This window comes from Panthera pardus, unplaced genomic scaffold (assembly GCF_024362965.1).
Source record: "Panthera pardus isolate Hobbes unplaced genomic scaffold, ASM2436296v1 HiC_scaffold_8, whole genome shotgun sequence".
Classification (NCBI taxonomy): Eukaryota; Metazoa; Chordata; class Mammalia; order Carnivora; family Felidae; genus Panthera; species Panthera pardus.
Window position 1 is genome coordinate 7,902,284 of NW_026527013.1, and position 18,184 is coordinate 7,920,467.

At 51.9% G+C, this 18,184-nt stretch overlaps 2 protein-coding genes across 4 annotated transcripts in view; both read left to right on the plus strand.

The window, feature by feature from the left end:
- RDH8 (retinol dehydrogenase 8) overlaps nucleotides 1-1,143 on the plus strand; it is a 161,982-nt gene extending 160,839 nt beyond the window's left edge. For all 3 annotated transcript variants that reach the window (XM_053897266.1, XM_019427799.2, XM_053897267.1), the window contains one exon: nucleotides 1,133-1,143. The gene's annotated coding sequence lies outside the window, so the exon portion shown is untranslated. The remainder of the gene's footprint in view (nucleotides 1-1,132) is intronic.
- Nucleotides 1,144-11,499: 10,356 nt separating this feature from the next.
- MRPL4 (mitochondrial ribosomal protein L4) lies at nucleotides 11,500-18,055 on the plus strand. The gene is made up of 9 exons (XM_019427771.2): nucleotides 11,500-11,832; nucleotides 11,918-11,984; nucleotides 12,071-12,221; nucleotides 14,134-14,185; nucleotides 15,129-15,246; nucleotides 16,089-16,195; nucleotides 16,293-16,402; nucleotides 16,482-16,558; nucleotides 17,672-18,055. The coding sequence occupies exons 1-9, from the start codon at nucleotides 11,776-11,778 to the stop codon at nucleotides 17,815-17,817; spliced, it is 885 nt and encodes a 294-aa protein (XP_019283316.2). The 5' UTR covers nucleotides 11,500-11,775; the 3' UTR covers nucleotides 17,818-18,055.
- The last annotated feature ends 129 nt before the right edge of the window (nucleotides 18,056-18,184 follow it).

The window sequence follows — 18,184 nt, forward strand, 5'->3', positions numbered from 1 at the left end:
ACCGGGGAGGCGGGCCCAGATTCATCACAGTGCTCCTCGCCTTCATGGAGCTTATGTTCAGGTGCAAGAGACAGCCTTTTAGGAGGCTACTATTTGTGAAAATGTGTATATAACCTTCCTATATGTTTATTTACCAGATAACATTAAGCATTTGGTTGGTATGTGCCAGATACTGTTCTAAAAGGCTGGAGGTGTATCAGGGACAAACCAGACAATACTCCCTGGAGCTGATGTTCCACAACCTGTGCTCAGAATATCCAGAATATTTCAGGCAGAAGAAACTGGTGAATTTCCTGGGAGAGGAAGTGAAAGATAGGGATAGGGCACGGGAAGGAGGCTGCTTTCATTCTATGAACTCTCTCGTACCTTTTGATTTTTTTTTAACGTGCACATGTGTCCAATGCCAATAATAATTGACTGCTATAGGGGTGCCTGGGTGGCTCAGTCAGCTTAGTGTCCAGCTCTTGATTTTGACTCAGATCATGATCTCAGGGTTGGTGAGGACAAATCCCACCTCCAGCTGCGCACTGACAAGGCCGAGCCTACTTGGGATTCTCTCTCTCTCTCTCTCTCTCTCTCTCTCTCTCTCTGCCTTTCCTCTGCTTGCACACAGGCTCTCTCTCTCTCTCTCTCTCTGAAAAATAAATAAATAATAATTTTTTTAAAAAAAGACTGCTGGAGACAGTGCAAAAGAAGGAAAGGTTCAGGGCACTTTCTGTGTGTATATCATACTTCAGTAAAGAATGTTGAAGTGCAAAATGACAAAAAAGGATATCTGCACTCCTGTGTTCATTGCAGCATTGTTCACAACAGCCAAGATATGTAAGCAACCTAAATGTTCATCAGTGGAGGAACTGATAAAGAAAATGTGGTAGGGGGTGCCTGGGTGGCTGAGTCAGTTAAGCGACAGACTTTTTTTTTTTTAATTGAAAACAATTTTTTTAATGTTTATGTCTGAGAAAGAGAGAGAGAGTGAGTGAATGATTGGGGAGAGGCAGAAAGAGGGGAGACACAGAATCTGAAGCAGGCTCCAGGCTCTGAGCTGTCAGCACAGAGCTGGAAGAGGGACTCCAACCCACGAGCCTTGAGATCATGGCCTGAGCCAAAGTCTGACACAACACAATCGACTGAGCCAGCCAGGCGCCCCAAGCGACAGGCTCTTGATTTTGGCTCAGGTCACGATCATACATTTCATGAGTTCGAGCCCCATAGTCAGGCTCTGTGCTGACGATGCAGAGCCTGCTTGGGATTCCCCCTCTTTCTAAATTCCCCCTTTTTCTAAAAATAAATAAACTTAAAAAAAAAAAAAAAAGAAAAGAAAAGAGGAGCAGCTGGATGGCTCAGCCGGTTGAGCTTCCGACTTCAGCTCAGGTCATGATCTCACAGTTCGTGGGTTCGAGCCCTGTGTCGGGCTCTGTGCTGACAGCTCAGAGCCTGGAGCCTGCTTCGGATTCTGTGTCTCCCTCTCTCTCTCTGCCCTCCCCTGTTCATGCTCTGTCTCTCTCTGTCTCAAAAATAAATAAACATTAAAAAAAATAAATTTAAAAAAAGAAAAGAAAATGTGATATACATATTATATATATATGAAATATATATATGTAGAAATATATACTGGAAATATATATATAGTGGAAATACATATATAGTGGAAATATATATAGTGGAATTTTATACATATAACATATATATTATAATATAACATGTTTATATAATGTTTATATAATATTTTATGTACATTTTATATATAACATATATTATATATATATATATATTATATAAAATGGAATTTTATACAGCCATGAGAAAGAAGAAAATCCTGCCATTTTCGACAGCATGGATGAACCTGGAGAGATTACACAAAGTGAAATAAACCAAGGAGAGAAAGATAAAACTGCTTGGTATCACTTATATATGGAATCTAAACAAAACAAAACAAGGTCAAACTCAGAGAAACAGAAAGTAGGAAAGTGGTGGTTGCCAGGGGCTGGGGTGGGGAGGTAAGAGGGGGAGATTAGTGAAAGGGCACAAGTTTGCAGCTGTACGATGAACAAGGTCTCAGGATCTAAAATGTGGGGACTCTGCTCGCTAACACTGTAATGTACAGTTGAAATTTGCTAAGAGAGTAGAACTTAAATGTTCTCGCACACACACCAAATAAGTATGTGAGATGATCAATGTGTCAGTTAACTAGCTGTGAATCCTTTTTTTTAATTTAAAAAAATTTTTAAGGTTTATTTGTTTTTGAGAGATGGGGGGGGGCGCACAAGTGGGGGAGGGGCAGAGAGAGAGGGAGACACAGAATCCGAAGCAGCTCCAGGCTCTGAGCTGTCACCAGAGAGCCCAATGTGGGCCTCGAACTCACAGACGGTGAGATCATGACCTGAGCGAAGTTGGGCGCTCAACCGAGTGAGCCACCCAGGCACCCCAACTAGCTATGAATGAATCCTTTGGGAAGGTATACACATATCAAATCAACATGATGTACACTTTACATATCTCACGGTTTTATATGTCAATGATACCTCAAGAAAGCTGAGATTAAAATTAACAGGGGGGCGGATGCCTAGGTGGCTCAGTCGGTTAAGCGTCTGACTCTTGATTTCTGCTCAGGTCATGATTCACTGTCGTGACATGGAGCCCCATGTCTCTTTCCTTCTATCTCTGCCCCTCCCCCCACCTCAAAACAAACAAACAAACAAACAAACAAACATTAAAAAAATAATTAAGGCTGCTTGGTACGCAGACAATGCAACCAGTAGAAGAGGTTTGGTACACTCTTCTGTATGTATGTTATACTTCATAAAAAGTGTTGAAAAGCAAAGCAACAAAAAAGGAAATTAAAATTGGTCCATTTCTGCCTATTATAAAGTAAAAACGGAGGAGTCTTGATCTGAAACTGTCTTCAACGTATTAAGTTGAAAAAAACCACAATGTAAATCAGTTTGCATTGCAGGCCTGCACGTCCAGGTGTATTTATAAGGGTTGTATAAATACACACACATTTGCCTGCGGGCCCACGGGCCACCTCCCGGAGAAGGAGAAGGCACAAGACGACGGTCACAGCGGTTACCCTCAGGGCAGGGAGCTGGGGGCAGGGGAACAGGTGAGAGGGGACAGATTTTTACGGTGTACCCTGGGGGACTGTTTGAGATTTTTAGTTCACGGTACCAATTTAAAAAATTGAGGGGCACCTGGGTGGTTCAGTCGGTTGAGCATCCGACTCTTGATTTCGGTTCACGTCATGATCTCACATTTTGTGGGATTGAGCCCCGAGTTGGGTTCCATGCTGACAACATGGAGCCTGCTTGGGATTCTCTCTCTCTCTCTCTCTGTCTCTCTCTCTGTCTCTCTCTCTGTCTCTTTCTCTCTGCCCCTCCCCTGCTTGTGCTCTCTCTCTCAAAATGAATAAATACACTTAAAAAAATTGGCAAGGACATGAAAAATCAAATAGGTAACAAGTCACCAGACTTCTAGTCATAAAATTGTTCTTGTAATAAAAAAATAAATATTACCAATAATATAAGTAATAACATGACAAATAAACATACTGATATTATTCAACATCTTGCTATTAAATAAATTTATATTAATAATAAACTTTTTAAAAAGAACAATATATTTAACTTATTAATAAAGAAATGAGCATTAAGAAGCAATACGTTGGGGCACCTGGCCGGCTCAGTTGGTAGAGCATGAGACTCTTGAACTCAGGGTCCTGGGTTCAAGCCCCACATTGGGCATACAGGTTACTTAAAAAAAGAAAAAAGAAGGGACGCCTGGGTGGCTCAATCGGTTAAGCGTCTGACTTCGGCTCAGGTCGTGATCTCACGGTTTGTGAGTCTGAGCTCCACGTCCGGCTCTGTGCCGACAGCTCAGAGCCTGGAACCTGCTTCGGATTCTGTGTCTCCCTCTTTCTCTGCCCCTCCCCGGCTTGCACTCTGTCTCTGTCTGTCTCTGTCTCTCTGTCTCTCAAAAATACATAAACATTTTTAAAGAAGTTTTTTTAAAGAAAAAATCAATATATTATGCTATGTATATGTATGTGTATATGTATATGTATGCAGCATATATATTCATAGAATCCTCAGTGCTAGCCCTGGCTATGCCCCGTTGTTGACAGTCTGATGGAGGAGACAGACCAGACAGTTCTAACACAGGTGGCAGGGCTTTCATGGGGAGATAAGTCAGAAAATGCTCCTTTTCCTGAGCTCATTTTCGGTGTCCAGTCACTGCCAGGCCAGATCTTGGGGTGCCATCAGACCTCAGCAAAACCTCACTGAAACCCCTGCCGAGTGATGTGTATTGCGTGTTGCTCGCACAACCTCTAGAAACCAGGTGTTCAACCCACGGGGTACAAAACACAAAGAAAACTGGGTCCTCTCCTCACCGGGGAGCTATCAGAGCGGAAATCTCAGCCCTGTGGGGACCTGAAGGCTGGGGAGGAAGTGCCCCCCCCCCCCCCACTTGCCCTGGCTGGCTCAGCACTTTGCCACACCTCCCCAAGGGACCTGCAGTGGGCGGGAATATCAAGGCCACAGACATATCCGGCTGTCTGTAAGGGGATCATGGCTCCTAGACAAAGGTGATGTCCCTAGGGACACGCAGATACACCAACAGACAATTTCCGCCTCCCCCTCACCCCCCACCTCCCGCTTCTGGGTCAACTCAAGGTCTTGCCGGTCAGCTGAGGGAATGGCTTTGGAAAGAGAACCGGGAAGCAGTGCAAGTCTAGACTTCCTGATGGTCTGAGAGGTCAAGGGGGAAGCGGAGCCCTGCCTAGGGGCCCCTGAATGAGAGAAGGGGGGGGATGAGGAATGAGCGAAATGGGGCCCCCTTTTCTTGGGGAGCTCCCGGGCAGGGGAAGAGAGGAGAAGGAAGAAGCTTGGACCAGCCTCCACTAATTACAGGGCCCCTGACAATAATGGCTAACGCTCCCCGCAACACAGACCACGGCGCTGGGCGCGACGCTTCGAATCGTCATGCCTCCAGCAAGGTGGTATTATTCTTCCCGTCATCCCACTGTTTTTAATAGACCTTATTTTTAAAGTTGTTTTTTTTTTTAATGTTTATTTATTTTTGAGAGAGACAGAGACAGAACGTGAGTGGGTTAGGGGCAGAGAGAAGGAGACACAGAAGCAGGCTCCAGGCTCCAGGCTCCGAGCTGTCAGCACAGAGCCGGACGCGGGGCTCAAACTCACGAGCTGCTGAGATCATGACCTGAGCCCAGGTCGGACGCTCAACCGACTGAGCCACCCAGGCGCCCCTATAGACCTTAGTTTTTAGAATAGTTTTAAGTTCACAGCAAAACTGAGGGGAAAGTACAGAGACTTCCCATATATCTTCTGCCCCCCACATAGGTACAGCCTTCCCACTTGCGTATGCCCACCGGAGTGGCCCATTTGTCACAATGGGTCATCCAGGGTCCACGTTTTTTTTTACACTGGCGTCCGCTCTTGGGTCCAGACGAATGCATAGTGAATGTAACCACCGTTATAGTTTCGCACAGAGTAGTTTCACTGCCCTAAAAATCCTCTGTGCTTGGCCTCCTCGTGCCCCCCTCCCCACTAACTCCCGGCAAACCCCTCCATTTACTGCCTTCATAGTTTTGCCTTTTCCTCATCTCCCCATTTTAAAGATGACAGAACCAAAGCAGCAGTGGTGGGATTTGCCCTCTTGCTCATCCTGCGTCCCTGCCCTGGCTCCGAGGCAGTAGCCCCCATCCCTGCCCCGGTGGGTGGAAACAGAAGGGCAGTGCTTACCACTCGCTTACTGCTCTGGACCACATCCCATCGCTGGTGAGATGCAGAACATTCTTCTCCTTGATCCCTCCAGCCTCCCTGGGCCTCCACTGTCCTCCCCAACCCCCAGCTCTTGGCTTTTGGCAGGAGGAACTTCGTGAAGAGAAGTGTCTGAGACAGGTCCCAAGCTTCTCGTCATCACCACAGCGCTGGGGGAAGGGGCCCCAACTGCAGAGAAGCTTTCCAGATGCTGATCTTGGCAGGCACTGGGGCTGCAGCCGCCTGGTCTCGCCCATAGGCTCGGGGCCCACTCTCAGCTTCGGGGATGGGGTGGGAAGGTTCCCTTTGGAAGCCAACCCCTGATGCATCCGCGGCAGATACAGTCTTGGCCCTTCCAGCCTAGGAAGGGGGGCCCTCTCTTCTGGAAGAGGGAAGCAGGCGGTTAGGGGAGAGGGGAGCGTCAGAAGTCTGTTCCTCAGCAGGCCCACCCCCAGCATAGTAATAAGAGCCGACTTATATATAATGCGCCCGTTATTGTCCTGAGTGCATTGCGAGTATCAACTCATCCAAAGCTCACGGCAGCTCCCTCAACCAGAGAATGGACAGACATAGTATAGCACTTACACGGGAGACCACTCAAGGATATAATCTTTGCAACCGCTGGCTTCCAAAGTGAGGAACTAGGATATTAACAACACGGATGAATCTCCAGTGCGTTATCAGGAGGGAAAGTAGCCAAACCCCACATACTGTATGATTCCATTTCTATGACATTCTAGAAAAGGCCAAACTGTAGGCGTGGTGAACAGACTCTTGGCCGGCAGGAGCTGGGGACGGCCTGAAAGGGCACAGTGGAGGGGTCCCTGGGGTGGCTCAGTCAGTTCTTTTGTTTGTTTTTGTTTAATTTAATTTAATTTTTTTAAATGTTTATTTATTTCTGAGAGAGAGAGAGACAGAGCATGAGCATGAGCAGGGAAGGGGCGGAGACAGACGGAGACACAGAACCCGAAACAGGCTCCAGGCTCTGAGCTGTCAGCACAAAGCCTGATGCGGGGCTTGGACTCACGAGCCATGAGATCATGACCTGAGCTGAAGTCAGAGGCTTAACCGACTGAGCCACCCAAGTGGCTCAAGCGTCCAACTCTTGATTTCAGCTCTGGTCATGATCTCACGGTTTGTGAGATCAAGCCCCTCGTTGGGCTCTGCACTAAGTGTGGAGCCAGCCTGGGATGCTCTCTCTCCCTCTCTCTTTCTGCCCCTGCCCTTCTCTGTCTCTTGAAATAAATTAACATTTAAAAAAGGTTGGGGGGGGGCACCTGGGTGGCTTAATTGGTTAGTCGGACCTGGGCCCGACTCTTGGTTTTGGCTCAGGTCACTATCTCGTGATTGGTGAGTTCAAGCCCCACATCGGGCTCTGCGCTGACAGTAGGGAGCCTGTTTGGGATTCTCTCTCTTCCTCTCTCTCTCTGCCCCTCCCCCACTCCTCTTTCCGTCTCTCAAAATAAATAAATAAACTTCAAAAAAGGGGGGGGCACAGTGGAAACAGTTCTGTATGTGGATTATGGTAATGGTTGTGTGACTATATATGTTTGTGGGAGCTTGAAGAACTGTACACATAAATTGTACCTTAAAACAAAACACGAATGCCTCACGGCTGCCTTACATCAGTCAGGGTCTACACAGGAAACTAGAAATATCTCAGACAGAGGGGATTTAGCACAGGGCTTGGTTACATAGATGAGACACCGAAGTTGGGGAAAGGGTTAGACTATTTAGAAATTAGCAGGTAGGGAGGCCATGTCCAGTGGGAGAAGCCACCAGAGCAGATGGGGAGAATTACCCTGTCCCCCTGCCCCCGTCCTCCCGCCCTCCGATCTCCCCTCAGTGCCTGCCGTTGGCTAAATCTGAGCAGAAGCCACTGGGCTAGGAGATGGCGTATGCGAGGGGCAGCCCTGAGCCGTGGGGCCCAGCAGAGCAGGGAACGGATGATCTGAGGGCACACAGGCCTACGGCTCACACAAATCATGTGAGGAAGAGTAATTATAGTCCCATTTTACAGAGGAGGAAACTGAGGCCTGGAGAGTGCAGGTGCCCTGCCCAGGGGTTCAAGCCCCTTTTTTTCTGCTCTACTTCCCATCTGGATCCAACTGAAGGGAACCGAAGGCAATGGAAATGTCTATGCAAATCAGGCCCATCCCCAGGGGCTGGTGGGGCGTGCTGCGAGGGGAGACTCCCCCTGCTCCTCGTGGTGCTTGGCGATTACCCACAAACTGAGCTGCAAACGAACACACAGCAGATGTTCTGGCAGTGATGAGGGAGCAGCTCTCCCCAGGAGGTCAGGCTCCGTCATCAAGCCTGCACCCATGCCCTGCACCTCCTATCTGACAGCTGCCCCCAATATTCCATCCTTGACCTCCGGCCGTTGTGAAAAGTCCTGCACAGTCCTGGGGGACTAGGAACGGCCAGATGTTTGGGGGAGGGGGGTCCTCCAGCTTCTGGTGTAGGCTCCCTAAATTGCTATCATGCCCACGGCCAGCAGAGATCCTCTCTGGGCTGCAAGGCTGACATCTGCCACACGCCACTGGGGACAGAGGTCACCTGCAATTGAGCCTTTGATCCACAGGAGTGGGCTAGAAACATCAACCTTTGACCTCCACCCAGGTTTGGGCCAAAATGGTCAAACTTTGAGCCTTGCAGTATGCAGGTCTCAAGGTCATTACCTCTCTTTCATTAAGGCTCACAATCAATAGGCTGGTGGGGGATTCCTGTGCAAACTTCTTTCTCTACACCACGTTGGTTCCATCCGTTACTATGTACTGAGAACATACCGGGTGCTTGGCACCCTTCTTGGCAATGAGGCCCAGCAGTGAAAGAAATAAAGACCTGGTCCTCCAGGAGCTGACGTTCTAGTGTTGGGGCGGAGTGGGGGAGAGGCAAAAATCAAGACAAAGAAGAACATGATATGATCTGTTAGAATGTGGAAGATATACAAGAAACAATAATTTTGGGAAGGCATATGAGGAATGTGGGGTAGGAAGGGAACAGTGACTTTAGACCCAATGTCACCTGAGAAGGTGGTATTTGAGTCAAGATGTGAAGGAGGTGAGGGAGATCATGTAGATATTTAAGGAAGAGAGGTCCAAGGAGAGGGAAGCAGCAGTGCAAGGGCCCTGAGGCTGGCATCAGGTTGACAGGTTCTGGTGAGAAGATCATTGCGGCCTAAACCACAGAGTAATAAAGGGTGAAGGTGGAAGGAAGGGAGGACAGGACCTGTAAGGCCTTGTGGGCTGCAGCGAGGAGTTTGGCTTTTGCTCAAAGTGAAATGAGAGGCCTGGAGAGAGGGTTCTGAGCAGAGGAGGGACGTTTGATGCAGGAGTTTCCAGCCTCCTTCTGTGGTGGGAAAAAGACTGTGGGGAGTAGGGAGGGAAGGAAAGAGAACTCTGATCCTTCGCACAGCTCTGTAGAGAAGGGTTTGTGTATACCCCACGTATAAGAATGAGGAGACCAAACTCTGAAAGAGCTAACCAGTTGCCCAGGGACACCCAGCCAACGAGCGACACCCCCTAAATTTGAACCTGTGTCTATGTGACTACAGTGTCATTGGGTAAATGATCTTTTTTTTTTTTTTTTTCTTGTACCTTATGTGCCTGTGGCATTGGGGGAATGGAGATCTTGAGACCCAGGAGACAAAGGGAGGGCTTTCTCTGTTTCTGGTAAGACCCCTGCAGCAGGATGATTAGGAAAGGAATCCACTCAAGAAACACGTCCTGAGCCCCTACTGTGTTACAGAGCAAAATTTCTGTCCTGGGGGTTTATATTCTAATGCAGGAGACAGAGAAAAAGCATGAAAACCCAGGAAATTACAGAGGATGTTAGAAGATAAATACCGGTGGGGAAAAAATAAGACAGGATAAGGGCCAGGAGTGGGGGTTACAGTTTTGAATAGGGTGTTCAGGACAGGCTTCTTGGAGGAGGTGACGTGTGAGCAAAGAATTGAAGGAGGTGAGAGATAGAGCCATGTGGAGCCCTGGGAAAAGTATGTTCCAGGATGAAGGAACAGTGTGAAGGCCCCGCAGTGGGTTCAACTTGAAGGAGTTGCCATCAGGAAGGTCCAGCCGGCCGCCTCTGAGCCCTGCCACTCTCTCCCCACTCCTGGCCTTTGGAATCCTGTTTTTTTCAGTCTGGAACACCTTTTCTCCTCTGGATGAACTCCTGATGGACCCTCAAACCTTAGCTCTCAGGTTACAGCTTTAGGGAATTCACCTCTGAGATCCCTGCCCCCAGGGGTGAGGAGTTCTTCCTCTGGGCTTCCACAGACCCTGTAGATTTTCCTTCCCCTGTTTCGATTCTTCAGCCTTCTGCACTGCATTGTATCTTAATGTCTGCTGGATTTACCTACACAGTACACAGTAGGTGCCTAATAAATCATTAAGCAACTAAGTACTGTTCCATCGTTTGCTACGTGAAACCCAAACTTCCTGGCAGAGGAGAGACTTGTAAATCTGCCTTTGAAATCATAAACTGGTTCTGGGAGGAGACACATAGCTGTAGTAGCGGCTTTTGGGAGAGAACAGGGAGGGGCAGAGGTCAGAGATTGGAGGAGACATTTCATTCTAGTTATACTCTTGTAATTGTTCACATTTTCTTTACCCGGTGTGTGAGTCACCTACACAAACATAAAATGAATGAATAAAATTCTACAACATGAAGGATTTAAAGACCTTTTTCAATTACAAGGTGGGTGGAGCTTTAAATTCACATCCACAACTATTCTAGCAGGGATAAAGTACACAATGAAATACATTGTAAATTTTTGTTGCTATTACACAAAAATATCTATGATACATATCAGATGCAAAAAAAAAAAAAGCGCCCACATCTTTAGCACAGCATTCAAGTCTTCCGGGGTCCCCCTCATCCCTGCCTTGGCTCTTGCCTTGTTTTGATGACAAAACCTACCTTCAATAACAATAATAATACCCCTTTAGGTGTTCACTTTGTGCAAGGCATGGAGGGCTTGGCCTTCAACATTTCATTGAAGTCTCACGACCTCTCCATTTTCCAGATGACGAAACTGAGGTTGGCTCCCAGACCACGTTCTAGGCCACTGAGCTCCCCTCCTGGTCCAGGGCACCCTGGCAGCCGGGTGTTCAGACTTGGCGAGGCAGCGAAGCGAGGGGTTCGTGACGCCCTCTGGAGGTCGCGCGGGGAAAGTGGCCAAGAACCTAAAAATGAACATTTGCGTTTCGGTTGTAAGGATGCTCAACGAGGGAGGGAATCCAGGATCTGCGGACTCCCCAGTTCGCTCTGTTTTCGGAGAGCGGTCTGACAGTGGACCGCACCCTGGCCTAGGAGGCGGAGAAGACAGACCTAATCTTTGGTTTGAGAGGGAACATACCCCTGCTCTGGGGGATCTGAGAGGAGAGGCACGGTCCCACAGGCTCAGTCCTAACAGCTTTCTGTGGGAGATAAGGCCCTGCACTTAAACACACAAAAAAGCACGTTATCGGAAACCCCAAAACCACCTCAGAAATTCTAGGAAGATACAGGGGACGCGGAGGGGCATGGAGGGCGTGACCGACACCAAAAGGGTACCGGTTATTGGTCATGTTCTCTTAAAGCCTGCCCCAGAACCGCCCAGCCATAGGCGGGGCCACTTTGCCAGGCTTAACGTTCATTGGCTGAACGAGGAGGGAGCCTTTCGGCGCGGAGGTCTCATTGGCTGGATTCCTGCTCTTAGGGGGCGGGACGCCAAAGAGCTGGGCGTGTGCAGGGGGCGCGGCTATTTGCTGCAAGTCGCGTTTCAAGGGGTCGCAGGGGTTCTTTAGGCCAGGCGTGAAAGTTGGGGCTTGGGGATTAGTCTTGGGGCGGAGATGGAGGCACTCCGGGCCAGGCCCCGCCGTCTTCGCTCTTGCACACTCAGCTTTCCAGCGCCCAGCCGAGCGAGGTGGGCGGTGTCGCGGGCGTGATGTCATCGCCAGGCGTCGCGCACACCCAGAAGGAGCCGTGACCTCTCCGCGTGGGGAGCTGCGGGACAATGCTGCAGCTAGTGCGGGCCGGGGCGCGGGCCTGGCTTCGGCCCACCGGCTGCCGGGTGAGGCCCGAGACTGGGGACGGGATGGGAGGACAAAGGTTGGAGGTTCCGGGCGTCGTCGTTCACTTTCGTGCACGGTTTACAGGGCCTGAACGCGCTGGCGGAAGAGGCAGTGCACCCGGTGGCGAAGCCAGAGGCAGTAGTTAGCGCGGGTGAGGTTGTCAGGGTCGCCCTAGGAGGGGCGGCGACCGGGAGTCCTGAAGCTCGGTCCTGACCCTTGACCTCCCAATCGCTTCAGGTCCCCAGACGCCTGTGCTGCGCAGGTGCGAGCTCCCGGTCCCCGCGACCCGGCGTCCGGTGCAGGCCTGGGTGGAGTCCCTGCGGGGCTACCAGCAGGAGCGTGTGGGTCTGGCCGAACTGCACCCCGACGTTTTCTCCACGGCGCCCAGGTGAGTGAGTGAAATGGTGAACTGAGTGCCAGAGGGATGAGACGCGGGGCTTTAGGAATCAGGATGATCTGGGCTCGAGCCTCGGTTTTTCCACCTGCCAAAGGGGGATATGATGATTTTCCCAGCTACAGAGTTGTGTGAGGTTGAGATCTAAGAGGTAACATCCCCGAGGAGTTAAGTGACTGAGTTCAAATCCTGCGTTCCCCTTTTATGCTTCAGTGTCCCCATTCTGTGAAACCTCAGGAGTTTGCTGTGATGATGAAGCGAGTTAATTCTGGCACAGCAGAAGTTCTATAGATACATTGATTATCGTTGCTGTTAATTGAGTTTTGTAAAAATGAGCATGACGATGGTTAAGCCCTTTCTATGTGCCTGGAATAGCCTATTTGCAGTTCGGTTAAGCAGACCATCATAGCAACCCTAGGTTCAGTTATTCCTGCTTTGTAGATAAGAAAACTGAGAACACAGACAGGTTAAGAAATTTGCTTGGCGTCACACAGCTTGTAAGATTTAGAGCCAGGATCTCAACCGTGTGTGGACCGACTCCTTGGGCTGGGTTATGGCTTGCCAAAGCATAGGATACCTCTGAAGTGCATCATATCTGCCACATAATAAGTGCTGTTTATTTATTACTATTACTGGTATTGGTATGGTTTGCCCCCTACTTTTCCAGAGTCTCAAAGTCTCCATCTAGTAGAGGGTGACAAAATTAAATTTAAAACAACATGGGGCACTTGGGTGGCTCAGTTGGTGAAGCACCCAACTCTTGATCTCCGCTCAGGTCATGATCCCACGGTTCGTGAGTTTGAGCCCTGAGTTGGGCTCTGCGCTGAGAGGGCAGAGCCTGCTTGGGATACTCACTCACTCTCTCCCTCTCCCTCTCTCCCCACCCCCCCCCCCCCCGTGCGCTCTCTCAAAATAAATAAATTTAAAGAAATTAAAAACAACATATTTTGCTTATTCTATAAATACTTAGGAAGGATCTGCTATGTGCCAGATTCCATTCTAGGTGTTGGGAATACAGCAGTGAATGAGCGCCAAGGTTGCCAATGTTGTTTACAGTCTAGAGCAGGGGTCAGCAAACTTCTCCCGTGAAGGGCCAGATAGGAAAATATTTTAGGCTTTGTAGGCTATAACGTCCCCATGGCAACCACTCATCTCTGCGGTGGAGCGCAAGAGCAGCCACAGACAGTTTGTAAGCAAAAGCGGAGTTGTGTTCCAGTAAAACATATTGACAGGAACAGGCAGCAGGCCAGATTTGGCCTACTAGCCATAGTTTGCCAACCCCTGGCAGACTACGCTGGCAGTCGTGTCCGATGTAGCCATGTAACGTCAATCACACGTATAACTTAAATTTTGCTAGTAGCCACGTTTAAAAAAAAAAAAAAAAAAAAAGGAAGAAACAAGGATTTATTTTCTTTAACCTGCTGCGTCTACAATATTGTCATTTCAACACGTGGCACTGGCCACACTTCAGGGGTGTGATGACCACGCCTGTGACCAGTGTCTACTGAATGGGGTCACAGGGCTAGAGAGGCAAAGCAGCCCATAAAGAGGGTGGCAATGAGTAAGTTGGAAGCCTAGGAAGAGAGTAAGGTACTGGGAGAGGCAGGAAGAGATGGTCCTCTTTCTAGCAAGGAGGCTCCTCTCGGAGATGTTGTTTGGGGCCGAGAAGGGACCAGCCAGGGGAAGAGCGTTTCAGGCAGAGGGAACAGTGAGCGCAAAGGCATGGAGGCTGGACCCCATCTCACAGAATGGAGACGGAGCGGGCCTGGAGGTGGTGCGAGAGGGGGCGGGGGGCGGATCACACAGGGCCCTGGCACTGGAAGGGAGGAGCCCCTGTTTGCATCTCGTGAGGTGGCGAGGACATCAGTTGGAGGGGGGCCTTTCACATCCTGTTCGTTCTCCACAGGATGGATATCTTGCACCAGGTTGCCATCTGGCAGAAGAACTTCAAGAGAATTGTGAGTCCCCGGGTGGGGTGAGGCTGGGGGAGGGAGGCCGAGGGAAGCTCCTGGACTGCTAGGCTCAGGCCTTCTCTTCTCTCCTGAACCATTCACCGATGGGTTACTTGCCAGGTGTTTTCTGAACACCCATTGTGCATTAGATGAGACACTGTGCTGGTGGACAAGACAGGCACGATCTCTATCGCGAAACTCGTAGTCTGGTCGGAGAGGTGAACTTGAGTCGAGTAGTCATGCCTGTAAATACATGATTAGGGAAGACGTCCCAGAGGAAGAGACATTTAACCTCGGGTGCGTAGTAGGTGTTAAGTAGGTAAAGGGGGGCAGTGGCGCTAACGGGAGCGGCACATGCAAAAGTCCTGCGGCAGGGACAGAAGGCAGCCTCGTGTGGTCACAGAGGTCAGCAGGAGCGATGGTGAATAATTTGGAGTTTTTGCCAAGTGCATTGAAGAAGCCGTTTGTTATCAATCAGGATCTCTTTGTTTCCCTTCTGCTTATCTCAGAAATCTAGTGAGTCCTCCTCCCTGGTCCACCCTGGTCCTAGAAATGAGGTCTGCAGCCTGGCATTGGAAATCCCTCACCCCATACCTCTCCCTGATTTTCTCGAGCCTGTGCACACACCTTTCCCTATGCCACACCTTCCTTTCAGTTGCCACCACATTGAAATCATTCAGAAACTACTGAGCGCCTGCTGTGTGCCAGGCAGCAGAGAGGCTGCTGACATTCTGGAGTGGATGAGGGAACTCTTGATTTCTTTATCCTTCACTCCCTCCCGAAGTGCTGTGTGCTTGTCCCGGCCCCCTAATCTCTGTGCCTCCTGCCGGGCTCCCCAGCGGCAGCCCCAGTCTGCCCGGCTCGCTGCTGTATTCCCAGGCCTGGTGCCTTTAAGCCGCGCCAGTGTCTGCCTCGGGAACCTGACCCTCTCCTCCCTTTGTGCCCACAGAGCTACGCCAAGACCAAGACTAGGGCCGAGGTGAAGGGTGGGGGCCGGAAGCCCTGGCCACAGAAGGGCAGTGGGCGTTCTAGGCACGGCAGCATCCGCTCCCCGATCTGGCGAGGAGGTGAGCGGGGCAGGGAGGGGAGGGGCCCTGGGTGATTCTGCGCACACATCTGGGGTGATATCTCATCAGTCCCATTCCTTCTACCTGGGCAGGGGCAGCAGGACTCAGGCCCACGGACTTCACTGCCCATGTGCGGATCAGAGACCTGAGAGTCCACCTTCCCAGCCCTCCCCAGCTCTGGCCTTAGCGTCTCTCATCAGACTATGGCCACAGCCCCTTTTGGCCCTAACTCCCGTCTCACTTCTCGTGGCCCACACTTCACACAGCACCCAGGGTGCTCTTCCCAAACCTCCCAGTCCCTGTAGCCTTTGTGGGAAGTCTGAGCTCCCTACCTTGGCATTCCAGGCACGGGTGCCTGCAGACCCCCCCCTTGTCCCTCCACATCCTCTCTGACCAGACACAGCTGATTCCGTGTCCTCTCTCACCTCCCGTGGCCAATGCCTCTCATCCTTATGATGTGTTTGGGCTGTGCCTCCCCCAGGAAGCCCTCCCTGACCTCCTTTGGGCCCCCGACCCCCAGCAACTCCTCATGCTGCTCCGAAAAGAGAGCCCCGATTCCCTCTGCCGTTGAGCCTGTGTCTGAATATGAATGACACGAGGGCAGGGCTCCTGTCCATCTTGTTCCCTGCCGCACTCCCAGGGCCCGGAAGAGGATCCTCACACAGGGTTTGACAGCTGAGGAAATCGAGGCCCAGTGAGGCACAGTCACCTGTCCCAGGTGATCCTCAATCCAACATCCCCTCCCCATCTCTACCCGAGGCTCTGTCCTCTTTGCCGGTTCCGTTTGCCTGCGGGCAGCCCAGCGGGGGTCCTCACCTGTTCGCACACCTCTGTCTCTGCAGGAGGCATTGCCCACGGCCCCCGGGGCCCCACGAGCTACTACTACATGCTGCCCATGAAAGTGCGGGTGCAGGGCCTCAAGGTGGCTCTGACTGTCAAGCTGGCCCAGGTACAGGCCCGATCCCGCCAGGGGCCGCGGGGATCCTAGGGTGTGGGCTGTGGGGGCTGAGGTGTGGGGGGCTCAGACTGCCCTTTCTCCCTAACAGGATTACCTGCACATCGTGGACTCCCTGGAGCTGCCCACCTCGGACCCCCAGTACCTGACAGAGCTGGCCCGCTACCGCCACTGGGGGGACTCCGTGCTCCTGGTGGACGTGTGAGGGTGCGGGGGAGAGCGGGGGTGGGGGTGCTGGGTGCTGTCCTCTGCCGCGCTCACCTTCTGGCCTCCGTTTCAGAGCACACGAGGACATGCCTCAGAACGCCGTGGCCGCCACCTCCGGGCTCAAGACCTTCAACCTGATCCCGGCCGTCGGTGAGCAGAGGGCCCTGGTTCTCCCCCCTAGGCCCCCAAGAGTCCACGGGCCAGTCTAAGTTCTATACCTGCCACTCACTCAGCAGCTGAGTGGCCTTGGGCAGTGGCCACCCTCCCCCAGCCAGCCCTCAGCTTGCCCAAACGGAGCATCGGGAAAATGGCATCCTTAAGGAAAGGCTCTGAGGTTGCGTCTGTCCCGGCTCGGGCCTCAGTGCTCGGCACAGCTCTGCTCATCTGGCTCCTTAGTCAGAGAGGCTGAGAGGTGGGATCCATCCCACCCGTCACTACCTTGACTCGGCCCCGAGAGCTCTCTCTTGGTGTCCTGATTGAGGTCTGGCTGCCTCCCCTACAGCTGCTTCCGGGGTCGGGGGTGGGGGTCTCATAGGCACCTTGGCACGAGAACTCCTTCCTTCCCGTGGCTCAGGCCACAGAGCATGCCGTCACCCTCTGCTCCCGTCCCTGCTACCTCCCCCTGTCAGCTCTGAGTTCAAACATATCCAGAATTCGACCACTTCTTTCCACCCAGCACCCCCATCTCCCTCCTGGACCGGCGGGGTCATCTCTGCCCTGGTCCCGGGTTCCTGCTCGGTTCCGCACTGTTCTTCCCTGCGGCCACCAGAGGGCGCCCGTGCGACCTGAGTCCAGCTCCTCCCGCCTCTGCCCCCAGCCCTCTCCCGGTCCCACCTCCCTCTGGGTCAAAGCTTAAGTTCTTCCCGAGGCCCACAGGATCCCGCACGACTTGCCCCATCCTCTCCCTGCCCTGGCCATCCCCCCCCCACCCCCTCCACCTCCCGACTAACCGCGGGCGCACAGGCCTCCCGCAGTACATTGTTTACACATCTGCTGTGGTTATGGTCAGTGCCTCCCAGCACGAGGTGGGAATCACAGCCCGAGCGCAGGGCAGGGCCAGGCACGCGGGAGGCTCTCGATGACAAGTTGGGCTGAGGACAGTCCCTTGCCCGGGGTCTAGCCATCAGTGAGCAGCTAGACTGCAAGATTCGTGACCCCACGCCAGACCATGGTGCCTCTATAGTAGGGGAATACGGGAGGGAAAGGGGCCCCGGTGCGGTAGGGCAGCCCAGCCTCGACTGCACCTCTCCCCCTGCCCCCCAGGCCTGAACGTGCACAGCGTGCTCAAACACCAGACTCTGGTCCTGACCCTGCAGACGGTCGCCTTCCTGGAGGAGAAGCTGCTCTGGCATGACTCCCGCTACACGCCCCTCTACCCCTTCCGCCTGCCCTACCGGGACTTCCCCTGAGCCGTGACCCCGTGCACCTCAGGGCCCATCGGCCGCCCTCTCCCTGGACCGCTCCACGCGGGCGCCTGCTCTGAGCCGGGCCAAGCTGCCGGCGGGCCTGGGAGCCTTGTGCCCACCTCGTGAGGGCAGAGCCGCACCGCCCCAACCCCCCCATCCCAGTAGGAAACTGAAGGCCACACAGAGTGGCTGAGCGGTGTCACTACCAGGAAGAGGCGACTCGGCAGAGAGCCTGACTGAACTTTGGCCCCCATTTTCTCTTTCATTTTTAAGGACAATTTTATTTTTTAATCAAAGGAGAGAAACAGAACAGCGCATTGTCATTTTGTAAATAACTCCACATGGCAAGTCAAGCTCTTTCCGGAGTGCT

Bases quoted from the DNA above. Each gene is read 5' to 3' on its own strand.
- MRPL4 (XM_019427771.2), top strand. From the start codon at position 11,776: ATGCTGCAGCTAGTGCGGGCCGGGGCGCGGGCCTGGCTTCGGCCCACC. The intron at 11,833-11,917 runs GTGAGGCCCGAG...CACGGTTTACAG, and splicing joins TTCGGCCCACCGGCTGCCGG to GGCCTGAACGCGCTGGCGGA. The intron at 12,222-14,133 runs GTGAGTGAGTGA...CGTTCTCCACAG, and splicing joins GTTTTCTCCACGGCGCCCAG to GATGGATATCTTGCACCAGG.